The sequence below is a fragment of the Hyperolius riggenbachi genome, chromosome 3 (assembly GCF_040937935.1).
Source record: "Hyperolius riggenbachi isolate aHypRig1 chromosome 3, aHypRig1.pri, whole genome shotgun sequence".
NCBI classification, from domain to species: Eukaryota; Metazoa; Chordata; class Amphibia; order Anura; family Hyperoliidae; genus Hyperolius; species Hyperolius riggenbachi.
Window position 1 is genome coordinate 505,973,305 of NC_090648.1, and position 18,150 is coordinate 505,991,454.

The 18,150-nt window shown below is 45.7% G+C and overlaps 1 protein-coding gene across 2 annotated transcripts in view; it reads right to left on the reverse strand.

Annotated features, from left to right (window-relative positions):
* Positions 1 to 18,150, reverse strand: part of TSPAN9 (tetraspanin 9) — a 397,258-nt gene that overhangs the window by 175,456 nt on the left and 203,652 nt on the right. For both annotated transcript variants that reach the window (XR_011030604.1, XM_068278359.1), the window contains exons 2-3: positions 13,471 to 13,662; positions 11,395 to 11,469 (exon numbers count right to left, since the gene is read on the reverse strand). Coding sequence is in view for 1 of the 2 variants with exons in the window: in XM_068278359.1 (XP_068134460.1) it covers positions 11,395 to 11,469; positions 13,471 to 13,662 (267 nt within the window). In the remaining variant the exon portion in view is untranslated. The remainder of the gene's footprint in view (positions 1 to 11,394; positions 11,470 to 13,470; positions 13,663 to 18,150) is intronic.

Below are 18,150 nucleotides of genomic sequence, written 5' to 3' on the forward strand. Positions count from 1 at the left end.
CAGACATACAACCAGGCACACGCCGGCATCTAACTATGATCTAAGTAGAATTCCACAATGTGTTAAACCGCGTATAAACCATACGCCATGTCCATCTCCAGAATATTCAGAAAGGTCAAGCAAAAACTATTTGCAGGGACAGTCCAGAAATGTTAGCACCGGCCTGGACAGCAATTTTGCAGCTAAGCAACAAGCGGTACAGCCCTCAAGATAAAGTATTGCAGAGATCATGCATTAGGCAGCAAGCAGTTCCTCCCTCAAAGCATGGCATAGCAGGCAGAAGTATAGCAATTGGCAGTCACCTACACACCATCACATGTGCTCCATAGCATGGACCATGAAAGGCAAATCATCTCGCCATGACATCACAATTGTATGGAATAGTTCATCTCACCATGTTCCTGGGTGGTGACTGCATGGCATGCTGGTCAGCAAACCGAGCTGGTGCTCCAGAATGGAAGGGCATGTACCTAGGGATTTCCTTTAGGCAGCATATGTATGTGCAAGTTGTTGTGGAGTTCCAGGCTGCTGGCAGTGCTGGTCCCCGTCTCCTGTGGAAGCAGTGTGGCTGGAGGAGGCGATGGCAAGGGCCTCACTGGGGTGTCTGAGCGGAGGTTGGGATGGCGTGGCGTCCCATGCGAGGCGGGTAGCTTCCCCGACGTTTCGCCGGCTTCCGGCTTTCTCAAGGAGCTCACAATCTAATCCTACCATAGCCATAGTCTAATGCAGAGTTCCCCAACCCTGTCCTCAAGGCCCACCAACAGTACACGTTTTGCAGAAAACCACCAACATTCACAGGTGAGGTAATTAGTGTCTCAGCAGAGCTGATTAACTACCTCTGTGGATTTCCACAAAACATGCACTGTTGGTGGGCCTTGAGGACAGGGTTGGGGAACACTGGTCTAATGTCCTCCCATATTATTATGTATTTATATAGCACTGACATCTTCTGCAGCACATCACAGAGTACATAGTCATGTCACTGACTGTCCTCAGAGGAGCTCACACTCTAATCCTACCATAGTCATAGGCTAATGTCCTACCATATTATTATCATGTATTTATATAGCACTGATACCTGCAGCAATCTCTGCTATATTTATAATAAGTAGTGCATTATTTTTTATTAGGAATGGGGGCTTCATTGAAAGTTTTGCTGTTGATTTACACTGTCTGTGAATTACACCGCTGCTAAGTTCATGTACATTTGGCTCTGCCTATGACCAGTCATTACCACGCCCACTTTCCAGGGCATGGACACACCAATTTTTAGCATGCCGCATCCGTAACACAGAACATGCCTCTAGGCCAAATCGAGTAAATAACAAGTTCCTACAACCCCCACCCCCGCATTAGTTCAGTTTCAATTTTGCGTTCTGATCTGAAAGGTGATTGACCCCCCCCTCCCCCAGTGGGGGAGTTATTGTGGGGCATAGGTAAGTTAAGCCAATGTCAGGGATCATAGACACCGATAGCAGCATATCGATAACAGTACATTACCGACATCCAAACTATCACCAATTCCAGGCACCCAACTGAGAAGATGCCCGATATATATATACTCCGATCTGAGAGTATACTAACAGATAGCTGGACGCATCATCCGCCAACACATTCACCAATTATTGTTTTGTGAGGAAAAAAAGTATGCTTTCTGCTCTTTCAGATCTTAGCAGCTCCTGGTTTCAATGAGCTGAAAGGGCTGCCATATTTGAGAAGTTAACCCCTCCTGCTCCCTTTACACTACCATTACACAGTGCTTGTTATGAAGTTTACCAGGTGTGTCTTATCTTATCTGTTTGAAGCACAGTGTCCCCTCCTCTTCCCCCCCTCCCTAATACTAAATGGGTTTGTTTGATCTCAGCTTCTGGGCAATTCAATCTAATTAGACGAGTCCTTATTTACCTTCCATTTTCTGCTGCTTGCCCAGGGCTTGTGGACAAGGATGAGGTAATGAGGATGAGGTAAAGTTTTAGCATGCATTTTTAATTTGGTATTGAGCTGCCCTGGGAGTTAAAAAAGGATGCTCGGTTCCCTTTAAAAAAGAACAATGAACGTGCATATTCTCTTTGTTACAAAACACAATTATGATGAAAATGTCCCTTTGCGTTGTTTCTGGAGAGTCAGCGCAGCCGGTTACATCCTTAAACACCTTCAGAACTTCCTGATGCTTCCCTTACAAGTGAAGTGACAAGATATTAGTCACAGAATCAGTCCTCGGAGACAAAGCTTATCAGTTTATACAGCCCTGGGACGCGGTGCTGAATTTGCAGCAGTAAACTTTCATCTCCCCGTAGATTTAATGGAGTTTTAATTGGTCTAAATGGGACCCATTACTTGGTCCGTCATCGCAAACTCTTACTTTTCTCTCTTTCTGGGAATCGCTGCAATAACTTTGAAGTTCTTTCGGCAGCATCATTAAGTCTCTTGAAATCCTGTTAGATGCCAAAGCAATTGCTTTTCCAAATAAGACATCTTTATAAACAGCGCGCCACTTTGATATGCAAATGCCTCCTACATAAACGCTGGAGTGTCTGCATCATCAGCAGACTGATTGTTTGTCAGCGAAGGATCTTCCTCCAGAACGAGTGAAACGCGTCAGGCTGGCCCGGGACAATCGCTGGCAGTTTAGGCGTTTTAAAAAGTTTATCACAGTTTCTTTAACATGTGCAGTATGTCCGCTGGGCCCCGAGGAACCGATTCTGTTTCCATGACGATCACTGGAAGTCAGGCTCAGTATTTCCATCACTGGAGATTTGAGTTGGTGGACTTTTATAGAGGAACTTTACTTATTGTAATGAAAATTTTTGGTGCCCACGGGCAAACTGAATTCCCTGAGGCACTTTATTGAACGGAGGAAGCGGCCAGAGGCTGCAGAAATGCGTTGTCTTTTTTAATTGTGCTTGAATAAATCTTACCTGATCTAAACCTTTGTTTTTCTGGGTTGGTTAATCTGGAGTGGTAAGATACCTCATGAATTTATTTATGTCTTTATAATGTACTAGCTGATGACCCGTCGTTGCCCGGGTGTGTATTTGGCTGGTGTTCGCTCCGCCCACTTTTTCTAACCCTAACACACAAATACTCAATGACCAAGTTTGTGAACTTTGCAGTCTTTGGCATCAATAATTTGCATTGAAATGAAACAAATTTGATTGGCTATTTGTGGCTCCACCCCTTTTCGGAATTTGAACCCCAGTCACCCAATGACCAACTGTACCAGGTTTGAGGCTTGTGCCATTAACAGTGCAAAAATGGCAGCAATTAAATATTCTCCTTGAAAATCAATAGGGGTATTTTGATTGGCTTTTGTAGGCTCCACCCACTTTTCTGAATATTAATCCCAGTCACCCAGTGACCAATTGTGCAAAGTTTGAGAACCCTGCCATTAACAGTGTAAGAATGGCTGCAGTTATAGAAGATGAAATGGGGGGGATAACGAGAATGGGAGATGGACTGAACAAAAACAAATCTGGAAAAATTTACTAACCCAAAACTTATGAAATGATCAAGGGAAAAATATACAGAAGTAATTTAGTGTGAAATCAATTAAAGACCGCACCGGTAAAAAGTAATCCAATGTCGTCCCCCTGTTTCACCAATAGAGGCCAGATCGGGATAATTAAAGTGAACCAGAGAGGAAGCACCCTCATGTATTTTACCATATAGATCAGTGGGGACATTAGAGAAAACACCTACCCTGCTCTCTGTTTCATTTTTAACTGTTCAACTTGCTTCTAATCAGCCCTGATAAAATCCCCGACTGAGCATTCAGTCTGACTTTGTTCAGGAATATTTATAGCTCAGGGCTTGTTTCCACTATCGCGAATCCGCATGCGTCCAACGCATGCGGATTCGCACATGTAATGCAAGTGGATGGGCCTGTTTCCACTGTAGCGTTGTTGAGGTGCGTTTTTTCAGCGGTGAAAAAACGCACAAAAGAGCCGCAGAATTCGCCTGCGAGTGGAATGCATGCGAATCGCATGCAATGTATTTAATAGGGAAATCGCATGCGTTTTTTGCCGCGAATTTGCATAGGTACCAATGTAAATTCACACAGGCAGTGACTTGGTTAAAATCGCATATACCCTCACCTATGCGAATTCGCGGCAAAACACGCATGGGGAATTGCATCCGCATGCGATTTCATCAGCGGTGGAATCCAGGCGATTCCGCACCGCAATAGTGGAAACGAGCCCTCAGTCTATGTTTTCTGGTGTCTTTTAGCCCAAGCCTGCCCCCTGCTGGCTCTGCTCAGGAATCATTATAGCTGAGTCATTATAGCAAAGCCAGACTGAATGCTGAGTCGGGGATTTTATCAGGGCTGATTAGAAGCAAGCTGTGCAGTGCAGAATGAAACAGAGAGCAGGGTAGGTGTTTTCTCTAATGTTCCCACTGATCTATATGGTAAAATACATGAGGGTGCTTCGTCTCTGCAGAACATCCTTTTTTTTTTTAGGGAAAAGGAGGAGAAGGAAAAAAGAAAAGAGAGGAAAAAACGACCGTGGTATGAATGAATGTATGTATGATTGATATCGGTGGTGTTGGGGGAGGGTATGTTTGATCGGCGTACAGCTACTCTTGGTTTGTGATGTCTTTTTATTCTTGTTTTCTATGAATAGTAGAAAATAATAAAGATGAATATAATCAAACAATGATGCAAAACTGACCCAGTAACAGGAGTGCTACCATGAAGCTAATCCGCTAACTGGGTGGAAGCACTGATGTGTATGCTGAGTTTGAAGAGGGGAAAAAAAATAAAAATAAAAAAAGAATAGCTGAAGTTGACATTTTCCCAGTGAAATGTGTATTTGTCTCCGCCCCCTGTTTGGTTATGGGAATAAAAAGTATCCTATATGATATTCCAGGTAATGTACTATGTGTGTGCCAAATGTCATTCACATCCGTTCAGCCATTGTTGCGTGATCGAGTAACAAACATCCAAACTTTCCCATTTATAATATCAGTGAGATTTTTATTTTTGGCCACCTCCACCCTTCTTCATTGTCCACAGCTAGTAAGGACCCCAGGAGAGCGACCACCCGGTTCCAGCAGGACCTGGAGTACCGAGCGGGGATGGTGTTCCCGGTAGGTGGTATATATAGCGGTTGTAGGTTCTGTAACCCACCTTTGTGAGTATAACTACTCTTATAACATTGAGCTAATCTTATCCTACGATGCTGCACCATTTAGTTCCTGGTCTCGTCTTTGTCACACAGGCTACTATGGTTCCCCCACAGTGACCATCGCTACTTTTACAGATTGTAATTAAAGGACCACTATCATGAAGAATTGCAAAATGTAATATACATGTAAACACACACAAATAAAAAGTATGTTTCTTCTGCTACTCTGTGCCTGTACTGATAGTAAACTAGCTTCAGTGTGTGCTGATCTCAGCTGCCCCCAGTATGTACAGTATAAGCTGTTACTCTGTGCCTGGACTGATAGTAAACTAGCTGCAGCGTGTGCTGATCTCAGCTGCCCCCAGTATGTACAGTATAAGCTGTTACTCTGTGCCTGTACTGATAGTAAACTAGCTGCAGTGTGTGCTGATCTCTGCTGCCTCCAGTATGTACAGTATAAGCTGTTACTATGCGCCTGTACTGATAGTAAACTAGTTGCATAAAACACGTTTTAATTCACTTTTAGTGCATGTAACACACACTAACACTGTCAGAGGAATCTCTGCCACTCTATAATAATTCTGTGGTTAGGAAGGGCGGTTGACCTGGACGCGGGGTAGCTATGCCGCTGGAATATGATGTTAGACGAAGAGGCGCTGTCATGTATTGCGGCGAGCGGCTCTCACAATATTGATGGACTGTCTAACGCGGGAGACCGGTAGCCGGCTATTAATCAGCAGCTAACGTTCCGTCAGTGGATTGAGCGCGGCCGCATTACGGCATCTCTGCCATTTTACAGATATCCGCCATCCTCGCTCGATAGCCATTTACAATTCTAATGAAAATATAATAAGACGAAAATACATCCCTTTAACTATTCAAAATAAAACCTCTTAATGTCACTCGATACAATCAGCTAAAACATATTCCGGTGACAGCTGTTTATTATTTTCCACTAGCCTGAATGGAGCGGGAATAAAATATTCCGTTTTACACGAATCCGCCATCAAGCTCCAATCGGGGAGTATTAAACATCTGCGCCCGTGAATGGGCAATAAATTAAAGGGGAATGCCGCATAAAACAGTTTTCTTTTATTAGCTTTGTGAAGACTGAGATGGCAAAATAAAATGTTTCCGTACAGAGTTAGCCAAGAGAGTTAGGCAGGTAGGAAAAACATGATCAGTCAAAAATGATAGCTTGTAACCGCTAACTGAAAAAAAAAAAAATGCCAGCTTTTAGGCGTGACCCTCTTAATGCATTATTTTAGATGCAGCTAGTTGCCTTCTTCAGAAATCTTAAAGACGGTAAGTGGAGCTACCAGTAGGAAACTTTATTAGGTGGAACTAGCCTCTTTGTTTTGTAAATATTCTGTTAAATGTAGCTAATCTTCTTTGGGAATATTTTACAGATGGATCTAGACCAGGGGTCTCAAACTCAATTTACCTGGGGGCCGCAGGAGGCAAAGTCAGGATGAGGCTGGGCCGCATAAGGGATTTCACGTGTCCCCGCCTCAAAACGAGGGCTGCAGAGCCCCCAAATCGCCCGGGGGGCAATCCGCCGGCATTTCCTGGAAGGGGCAGAGCTTTCAGCTTCAGCTCTGCCCCTCCTGACGTCAATCGCGGCGGATCACCGCCTTTGCCCGCCCCTTTCACTCTTCCTTCACAGAGGGGCAGGGAGAGGCGGCAATCTGTGCGGCGATTTACGTCAGGAGGGGCAGAGCTACAGCTGGAAGCTCTGCCCCTCAGCGCAGTCATGGATGTTTGCCCGGGGGATTTGGGGGCTCTGCAGCCCTCGTTTAGCGGCGGATTACTTGGGAGCACTTAAGCGAACTATAAGGTAAAATAGGCAAAAATAGTTCGCTTCTGTGTCTCTTTTGCTTTTGCCGGCGGGGGCTACAAAATATTGTATCGAGGGCCACAAATGGCCCGCGGGCCGCGAGTTTGAGACCCCTGATCTAGACCCTTCTTCAGGCATAGTGTCAGATGGAGCTAGTCTCCTTCTTTAGGAATATTGTGTAGGCGGAGCTAGTTCCCTTCCTCAGGCATAGTGTCACATGGAGCTAGTCTCCTTCTTTAGGAATATTGTGTAGGCGGAGCTAGTTCCCTTCCTCAGGCATAGTGTCACATGGAGCTAGTCTCCCTCTTTAGGCATATTGTGTAGGTGGAGCTAGTTCCCTTCCTCAGGCATAGTGTTACATGGAGCTAGTCTCCTTCTTTAGGAATATTGTGTAGGCGGAGCTAGTTCCCTTCCTCAGGCATAGTGTCACATGGAGCTAGTCTCCTTCTTTAGGAATATTGTGTAGGCGAAGCTAGTTCCCTTCCTCAGGCATAGTGTCACATGGAGCTAGTCTCCTTCGTTAGGAATATTGTGTAGGCGGAGCTAGTTCCCTTCCTCAGGCATAGTGTCACATGGAGCTAGTCTCCTTCTTTAGGAATATTGTGTAAGTGGAGCTAGTTCCCTTCCTCAGGCATAGTGTCACATGGAGCTAGTCTCCTTCTTTAGGCATATTGTATAGGTGGAGCTAGTTCCCTTCCTCAGGCATAGGTGTCAGATGGAGCTAGTCTCCTTATTTAGGAATATTGTGTAGGCGGAGCTAGTTCCCTTCCTCAGGCATAGTGTTACATGGAGCTAGTCTCCTTCTTTAGGCATATTGTATAGGTGGAGCTAGTTCCCTTCCTCAGGCATAGTGTCACATGGAGCTAGTCTCCTTCTTTAGGAATATTGTGTAGGTGGAGCTAGTTCCCTTCCTCAGGCATAGTGTTACATGGAGCTAGTCTCCTTCTTTAGGAATATTGTATAGGTGGAGCTAGTTCCCTTCCTCAGGCATAGTGTCACATGGAGCTAGTCTCCTTCTTTAGGAATATTGTGTAGGTGGAGCTAGTTCCCTTCCTCAGGCATAGTGTTACATGGAGCTAGTCTCCTTCTTTAGGCATATTGTATAGGCAGAGCTAGTTCCCTTCCTCAGGCATAGTGTCACATGGAGCTAGTCTCCTTCTTTAGGAATATTGTGTAGGTGGAGCTAGTTCCCTTCCTCAGGCATAGTGTTACATGGAGCTAGTCTCCTTCTTTAGGCATATTGTATAGGCAGAGCTAGTTCCCTTCCTCAGGCATAGTGTCAGATGGAGCTAGTCTCCTTCTTTAGGAATATTGTGTAGGTGGAGCTAGTTCCCTTCCTCAGGCATAGTGTTACATGGAGCTAGTCTCCTTCTTTAGGCATATTGTATAGGCAGAGCTAGTTCCCTTCCTCAGGCATAGTGTTACATGGAGCTAGTCTCCTTCTTTAGGCATATTGTATAGGTGGAGCTAGTTCCCTTCCTCAGGCATAGTGTTACATGGAGCTAGTCTCCTTCTTTAGGAATATTGTGTATGTGGAGCTAGTTCCCTTCCTCAGGCATAGTGTCACATGGCGCTAGTCTCCTTCTTTAGGAATATTGTGTAGGTGGAGCTAGTTCCCTTTCTCAGGCATAGTGTCACATGGAGCTAGTCTCCTTCTTTAGGAATATTGTGTAGGCGGAGCTAGTTCCCTTCCTCAGGCATAGTGTCACATGGTGCTAGTCTCCCTCTTTAGGAATATTGTGTAGGTGGAGCTAGTTCCCTTCCTCAGGCATAGTGTCACATGGAGCTAGTCTCCTTCTTCAGGAATATTGTGTAGGTGGAGCTAGTTCCCTTCCTCAGGCATAGTGTCACATGGCGCTAGTCTCCTCCTTTAGGAATATTGTGTAGGTGGAGCTAGTTCCCTAATTCAGGCATAGTGTCAGATGGCGCTAGTCTACATCTTTAGGAATATTGTATAGATGGAGCTAGCTCTCGTCCTCAGGCCACATGGAGCTAGTCTCCTTATTCAGGAATATTGTATAGGTGGAGCTAGTTCCCTTGAGGCGCAGTATCGGCTCTCCGCTCGAAGATAGGCGGAAATAGCCGATCGCTGTTGGCCCACTTTACTGCGCAGGCACAAGTCCCCTGCTCCTGCGTAGTGGAGCAGACCCGACAGAGATTGGCTATTTCGGCCTATCTCTGTGCTGAGAGCCGCAACAGCGCCCCCGCTGGAGCCAGGAAAGGTAAATATAGCAAGCCTTATCAGGCTTGTCGAGCCAGGATTGCGGGAGGATTCGGGGGAGCCAGCGCTTGATTGCCTGCAGCTACAGCGGAGGGGAAAGCCGCATATGGACCCTGAGGCTTCCCCCGACCGAGGTGAGTACCCCCCAGGGGAACTTTTTTTTGTTACAGAGTCTCTTTAACCACTTGAGGACCCACGCTTTACCCCCCCTTAAGGACCAGCGCTGTATTCTGTGATCTGTGCTGGGTGGGCTCTGCAGCCCCCAGCACAGATCAGGGTGCAGGCAGAGCGACCAGATCGCCCCCCTTTTTACCCCCCTATGGGGATGATGTGCAGGGGGGGTCTGATCGCTCCTGCCTGCCTGAGGTTTGCGGGGGGGGGGGCACCTCAAAGCCCCCCTCCGTGGCGACATTCCCCCCTCCCTCTCCTACCTAGCTTCCCCCCGGAGATCAGAGGCTGCACAGGAACGGATCTGTCCTGTGCAGCCTCTAACAGGCTCCTGCCTGTCATGTGACAGCGATCCCCGGCCGCTGATTGGCCGGGGATCGCTGATCTGGTACAACGCTGCTACTGTTAGCAGCGTTGTACGAATGTAAACAAAGCGGATTATTTCCGCTTGTGTTTACATTTAGCCTGCGAGCCGCGATCGGCGGCCCGCAGGCTATTCACTGAGCCCCCCGCCGTGAATTGACAGGAAGCAGCCGCTCGCGCGAGCGGCTGCTTCCTGATTAATTAGCCTGCAGCCGGTGGTCCTGCAGCTGCCACTTTGCCGACGCGCGTTATGAGTGCGCGGTCGGCAAGTGGTTAATGAACTGCACATGCGCAAAAAGCTCCCAGACACAGGAGTGCGATTGAGGAGGTCATGTGGTGACAGCGGAATGACAAAGGGGACCAGGAGGTCACCAAGGGACTTGAAAGACTATGGGGGGGGGGGGGGGGGAGTGTTGAGCTTATATTATACAGGAATATATCTGCAGAAGATTTCTTTTACAGAAGATCTGGGGGAGGGCTTATGTGGTGACATCATCACATTCCAATTGGCTCCACAGGCTTACAGGGGCGTGTCCAAGACCAGGGCAGAGGCACACAAGGATCTAGGAAAAATAGCAGTCTCTCAGCTGGCTGCCATATACATTTTTCCAGTGTTACGCTCGGCGCCGAATTACACAAACCCAGAGATGGTTCTCTTTATAACACAGATGACAGCTATATCTGAATGGAAAGGACCAGTTCACACAGAGTTCAAGTTACTTTTCGACTTTCTGGCCTGTAGAAAAAGGTCTGTGTACACCTGGAATAAACTGAATTCAGACTGCATTGACACTAAAACGATGGCTGAACTGAAGTCAAAGGTCCGTGTGCATCAACCTTTTAATAGCACTGGTTTCCTGGTCAGCAACTATAAACCGTACTTATGCCCTAAAGCAGATCCGAGATGAAAAACTAACTATAACAAGTCACTTGTCTATATATCTTATCTAAAGTTTAGATCATTTACATAGCAAATCTAGCTGCAAACAGCTTCAAAAGTTTATGATTATTTATTCCTGTGATACAATGAGAGCAGCCATGTTCTGTTTGTCACTTTGTCACAGGCTGAGGGCTGGAGATGCCATCAGCTTGCCTGTGTGTAAATTTAGTCCCCTCTCCTCCTCCCTCCTCCCCTCTGCCTCTGCGTCTGAAATCAATGGCTAGTAACCTCCTCCTCCTGACTGAGCTCCCATAAGCCCTTGCTACAGTGGCAGGGCTCTGTGAAAAAGCTGTGGGCGAGACTTGTTGAGTATTAAAACAAAACAAAAAAAAGTATTTGGCTTGAAGAATTCCCTATAAACTATATGAAAGGAACACAAGTATGCAATGAGTAAAAGTTTATCTCGGATCCACTTTAAAGACGATCTGTAGCTAAAATAACATAATTAATAAAATTGACTTCAAAATACAAAAAAAAAATAAAAATAAAAAAAGCCGTGTTTGCCCATTGTAAAATCCTCTCCCTGATTTACATTCTAAAAGGTATCACAGATCACGTCTTTAGACCTGTCCGGCACATCTCTGAGGGATGTTTTGTTTACTGAGGGTTCCAGAGCCAATAGAAAATATACTTTGTCTCCCAGAAGGCTCTGGGAGGCGGAATCTGCATAGCTAAACAGCTTAGGCTATGACATCACTGGGAGGGTGGGGCTACGTAACAACATACATATATGGCTTACCTTGTCGATGTAGACAAAGAATAGGATGAGGAGTATCAGCTCAGCCAAGAGGATTATCAGCAAAATGATGAAAAACTGCAAAAAAGAAAAAGTAAAAATAAACGTTTCTACTAAACAACAACAACGAAACGTGTAAAACGCTTTTTCTCCCATATGACCCTAAACACAACTAAGAACAAAAGAAAATATATGTAACTAGCAGACCTAAGCTCTCTAATATAACAGGCCCTAGTTCTCCTTCACAACCCCCCTCCCCCCCCCACCCCTGTGACCACCGCCGCATGTCAGCTCACATGCACCTGCCAGGCCCCGCACACGCCTGTCTGGCCCCGCCCTCCTGTCCCAATGCCTGTCCATGCTACACATGTGCAGTAGCGCAAACGCACGGACACAGGGACAGGGGATGCAGAGACACAGGTAGATTATCATATAGGATAGGTACAGGCAGATTATGTTGGGCGGGTAGATAAGGGGGTAGTAGGCCAGGCAGAGGGTGTCAGGCAGGGGATAAATATTAGGGATTCCAAACAACAATACAGTTGCCACAGAGTACCCTCAGTATATTAAGTAGCTAGAACCAAAGATGAAGCACCCTCTTGTATTTTACCTTATAAATCAGTGGGAACATGACAGTAAACACCTAATCTGCTCTTTGTTTCATTGTTCTCTGTTTAATCTGACTGTTATCACCTCTGATAAGAATCCCCGATTGAGCACTCAGTCTAGCTTTGCTACGGAATGATTATAGCTGAGTCTGTCTTCTCTGGTGTCTTTTCAAGCCCAAGCCTGCCCCCTTGTGGCTCTGCTATAATGACTCAGCTATAATTATTCCCTGCAAAGCCAGACTGAATGCTCAGTCCGGGATTCTTATCACAGCTGATAACAGACACTTTTAGCAGTGAGGATGAAACAGAGAGCAGGGTAAGTGTTTTCTCTAATGTTCTTACTGATATATATGGTAAAATACACAAGGGTGCTTCGTCTCTGGTTCCCTTTAAAGAGAATCTGTAACGTCAAAACGTCCCATGGGGGGTACTTACCTCGGGTGGGGGAAGCCTCAGGATCCTAATGAGGCTTCCCACGCCGTCCTCCGTCCCTCAGGGGTCTCGCTGCAGCCCTCCGTACAGCGGTGACGTCAATATTTACCTTCACGACTCCTGCGCAGGCGCTCTGACGGCTGTCGGCTCCGAAGTAGGCGGAAATACCCGATTGCCATCGGGTCTGCTCTACTGTGCAGGCGCAAGTCTCCGGCGCCTGCGCAGTAGAGCGGACCCGACTGAGATCGGGTATTTCCGTCTACTTCAGAGCCGACAGCAGCCACAGCGCCCCCGCTGGAGCCAGCAAAGGTAAATATTGAATTGACAGTCGGGTCTGTCGGCGGCTGTTCGGAGGGCTGCAGCGAGACCCCCGTGGGACAGAGGACGGCGTGGGAAGCCTCATTAGGATCCCGAGGCTTCCCCCACCCGAGGTGAGTACCCCCTAGGGGATGTTTTTGATGTTACAGTGTCTCTTTAAGTATTAGGTAGCTGGAAGAACCTCAAGTAGCTACAGATTCCCCTGACTGGAGGGAGATCTGGTCAGTGAAATGCAGAGAGCAGCGTAAGTAACCTCTCATTTACATTCTCATCAGGACTCTGCATAGGGGAGGAGGGAAGGAGAAACTAGGGGAGGGGAGTGGGCCGCCTCTCCATCATCAGGCGCCTTTAGGCAGGTGCCTACAGTGCCAAATCCGGCCCTGATTAAGTATTTTATGTTAACGTTCATTTCTAACAAAAAAAAAACACATTTGAGCAATATGTTGACTGAGCTATGCGATGGAATCTCTGTCTGGAACTTGGCTAAAAAACTGTTGCAGTTGGTAACTTTTGAAGGACAAGCATTCTCTAAAATGATGAATGTTACTCCTCCTGAAATGCCCCATCCAATGACCCGTCACGGAGCTCTCATCTACGGCTCACAGCGTGCGAAAGACGACCAGCATTACGCTATAGCGTGAGCCCCGCCTCTTGGTTACCATGTGACTCGTACGCCCCTGCGATCAGATGGAACGCTCCCCTCGCTGGCGCCGCCACTTACGCTTAAAAGGAGGCACTTGTTTTCCTTGATAGCACCCAGAGATCCAAGGAAGCCGGTCACCATGACGATCGTGCCGATGGCGATCACTAGGTTTGCCGCAGACAGCGACGGGAAACTGGGGGAAAACGTGGCAAAGTTCCCTTGCGACACAGACAGCCATATTCCGACACCCAGCAATCCGCATCCGCAGAGCTGCAAGACAAAAAACAACAACCCTGTCAGCAAAACGCAAAAATCTGCACGTTATGTAACTATCTAAAACTATAAAATATACACAGATGAATAAACAAAAAAAAAACAAAAAAACAAACAAACAAAAAAAAATCTGAAAACTGTTGGATCTGCTCATCAGTGCTTTCTTGGAAGGACCTACAAGGCAAGAAACATTTATATTGCGCCTTTCTCCTGGCGTACTCAAAGCACCAGAACTGCAGCCACTAGGGCGCGCTCTATAGGCATGTTCCCCCCTTCATTACCACATGGGTATAACTGGTCTGTTATGGCCAAATTGTACCTCAAATAGGCTATTTTACTAATGTTGCTATGGTAACAGTTTCCTTTGGGAGACTTAAAGAGACACTGAAGCGAGAATAAATCTCGCTTCAGTGCTTATATTCAGCAGGGGCATGTGTGCCCCTGCTAAACCGCCGCTATCCCGCGGCTAAACGGGGGTCCCTCACCCCCCAAATCCCCCTGCAAAATCTACGACCAACTTGGTCGTAGATTTTGCTGCTGTTGAGGCAGGGCTAACGGCTGCAGCCCTGCCTCTCAGCGCCGTCTATCAGACATGCATCGGAGATACGCGCTGACAGACGCGCGTGAGGCAGGGCTGCGGCGGTTAGCCATGCCTCAATGTGGAAGTGAGCCCCCGCTGCACGGAGGGGATTTGGGAGGTAAGGGACCCCCGTTTAGCCGCGGGATAGCGGCGGTTTAGCAGGGGCACACATGCCCCTGCTGAATATAAGCACTGAAGCGAGATTTATTCTCGCTTCAGTGTCTATTTAAAGGAAACCTAAACTGAGAGGGATATGGATTTTTCCTTTTAAACAATACCAGTTGCCTGGCAGTCCTGCTGATCTCTTTAGGTGCAGTAGTGGGTGAATTGCACACCTGGAACAAGCATGCAGCTAATCCAGTCTGACTTCAGTCAGAGCACCTGATCTGCATGCTTGTTCAGAGGCTGTGGCTGAAAGTATTAGAGACACAGGATCAGCAGGCGAGTCGGGCAACTGGTATTATTTTAATAGGAAAAATCCACATCCTTCTCAGTTTAGGTTCCCTTCAAAGCTCTGGTTTACCCGCTTGTTTTTCTGACGGCATGAACAGGTGGTCTATGCCATTGCTGACACAATTTTTAGATTTGACACTTCTGTCCCAGGGAGATTTCCTTTGGAAAAGTCAGTCATGTGACCCAAGAGATGATCATCTGACTCTGACCACCTTTTCCCTTTCTTCCCTCTGGTGGGCAGGGTCAGCTCTGTGTTCAATGAAAAAGATTGTCCGATGCCCGCTCCCTTACTACCTCCTGTGGGTGATGATGGGATAAGAGGAGGAGTCTGACCAGCTCATAGACTTCTGTTCAGTCTAACCAAGCTGCATCTGACACTCATTTAGGAAGTCAGTATTGCAAACCCTGCCTAGCAGGAAACCAAAGATGAATAACGCCGCATGCATTCTGAATTACATTTGCACGCACACCAAAATAAGTAGCATCTCACTGGGCCTGTGTAGTGGATACATTTACAGCAGACCCAATGTAAATATTTACCCTTTTTTTTTGCATTTAGCATTTGGACCAAGAAGGCTAACTTACTGTTTAAAGGACCACTATTGTGAAAAATACATGTAAACACATACAATATATATGGTAAATTACACAAGGGTGCTTCGTCTCTGGTTCCCTTTAAAAAGCCTTCTTCTAGAACAGGAATAGGTGTCCAGTATTCTATGGCTATACCATACTTATATCTAATATTCCTTGAAAGGACCGAATGCCGGGATTAGGAAGGACCCCGTCTTTCTGATTACCTGGGGGATTCATGTGGGCGAAAAAAATCCATCTATACAGTTATTTATTTATGGCTTCCCGGCTGCTTAATCATTTATTACGTAATCTCCTGTACAACTACTCCGGCCGTCCATCATGGCGAAATCCTAGACACGCCATCTATCGTATATCAAGAGAGAATTGGATGTGAAGCTATGATACCCGCAGGAATTTAGTTACAATTGCATCCTAATTCGGCTTTCAGTCATTTCAGGTTTTTTTTTTTTATATATTCGGAGAATAGAAAAGCCGTAGTAAATAACAGTGCGAAGCCGACCGCCTTCTGTCGCAGAGTTCATCGCAAAGACGCCCTTTTCTTACGGAAACCCTCAAAACGCCATTAAAAAAGCCTGATTCGATTATGATGCTCGGAATATAAATAGGAAAAAAAAATAACGTAGACCGCTGCAGGTTTTACTCAGCGCCTTGCTAAGTTGTCCTTTGGCTGCGCCTTACGATTTCTATTGTCTTGAATAAAATATGGACGTCCACCAGGACTACCAGGGGAGGCGGTGCTTACAGAGGAAAAAATAAATCGATACATTGCAAAGTGAGAAGTTAAAAAATAGAATTGAGATCAAATGATCGATATCCGCCATGTAATTTGTTCATATTGTTTGATCCAAAGTGAGCCTGCAGGTCATCACCTTTACTGCTGGCAGACAAGAAAAGAACTAGACAGCACCAGCTGCCAATATTTATAACCACGCCCTCTAACATTCCAATAGGCTAAACGTTTTTTTTATAGATATACATATACACAGAGGGCGATAATGCTTGCTTGGCAGATGGAAACAGCTGTTATTTCCCACAATGCAACGAGGTTCACAGACAGTAAACGGCCATGGCCACGCCCCTGACATCACACTGTGGGAGGGGTTTCACCATAATATCAGCCATACAGACCCCCTGATGATCTCTTCCAGAAAAGGTCAAGAGTTCTCGTAGGAAAGGGAATATCAGCTACTGATTGGGATGAAATTCCATCCTTGGTTACAGGTCCTCTTTAAAATATTGGAACGATTATTTCTAACTCAAAAACAAGACAGAATAGAGCTAAAGGGTGGCTACATGGAAAACAATTAAAATATTAGATTTTACGGAAATTTAATAAAAAAATAGTAAAACATTTTAGATTATTTTTTTATTTGAGCCACCAATTCCCAGTCCGCACCCCTCTTCATAACTTTTTTTTGTTGTTGATAAGCTATTCAAAACAATCACAACTTAGTTGATCAACAAAGTAAAGCTAAGTACACAAATCGAGAAATGATCCCTTCGCGACAATTTGCAAAACAATTCTGTACAGACTCATCCCCAGCCATGTGTTCTGTGGCTCAATTGGTTTGCGGGGCTTGTAAAAAAACATTGCTTGGGTATCGGGGGTCATTAATATTCTAATAGGACGGATCTTTAAAGATGCCCAAAAAATATCTGTTGGCGGCCGCTGTACACACAACGATTGTCGGCTGAAACGGCTGAACCGTTTCAGACTGCAGTTATCGCATGTCAAGAAATCCAGGCCGTATAAGGTCATTTTGAAATCGATCGTTTCAGGGGAACGTTGTACAGCAACTTTTAAGAATACAGCATCTAATCGGTAAAAAGGGCTCAAGAAAAATGGCCACCGGAGGCTGCAGACACTTTCTGTCCTGCCAAGACGAACTTTAAGCTGAGTACACACGTACGATAACGATCGTTCGAAAACGAACGATAACGACAATCGGGCCGATAATCGTGCGTTCCAAATTTTCCAACGATCGTTTTTTTGGACGATAATGACCGTTCTCGTTCAATCCGACCGATCCAACCCGGCGGATTTTTTCGAAAGATAATCGTTCAATCGTTGCAGTGTGTACAAAGATCGTCCGATAATGATTATCTGTGGAGTAGTACGCATGTTCTTATTGCCTGTCATAACGTCACTCCCGTTCGCGCACGCATTTTTTTTATTGTTCGTCGTTCAGTACTTTATACTTATATCGTTCACGTGTGTACACAATCGTTTATTACGAACAATCTTTTCGGTCTAATTTGAATATCGTGTAAACGTCACGAATCGTTCGTCACGAAACGATCTTTATCGGACGTGTATACGAACCTTTAGTCTGACTATAATCACAGAGAAGCATCAGAACTCTTCCGGCCAACAAAAACAAGATTCTGCCCTAAACAACGGGAAATGTGGGTACAATTTAATAACTCACTGATATGCTTTGTTGCAAAACACATTCTAGGATTTTTTTTTGTTCTTTTATAAAATAAGTTTGCAAAGAAGGATATTGAACAATACTGCTCAATTTTTCACCTGCCTCCTCAATATACTTTCTATTAATCAAAACACAAGGAAAAAACAGGCCAGCCTGCACTTTAAACATGCACAATAGCTCGGGAAGATTAATGTCTCCAGCGGGCGGGAAAAAAAGACCATTCTGTATAAACTCCGCACATAATTCGCCCGCTGTATCAATGTAGGGCCAATCTCGCCAGCAAGGTGTGTAATTTACAGCATTTTAGCAAAATCACAATAACGCCAGCACAAGGCTGCAGCTTGGATCTAGCAATTATCTCTGGATACAAGAGATGGGAGTCCTTATCGAGCGAAGGCCTGGGGAAGCTGGTCCAAGCACATT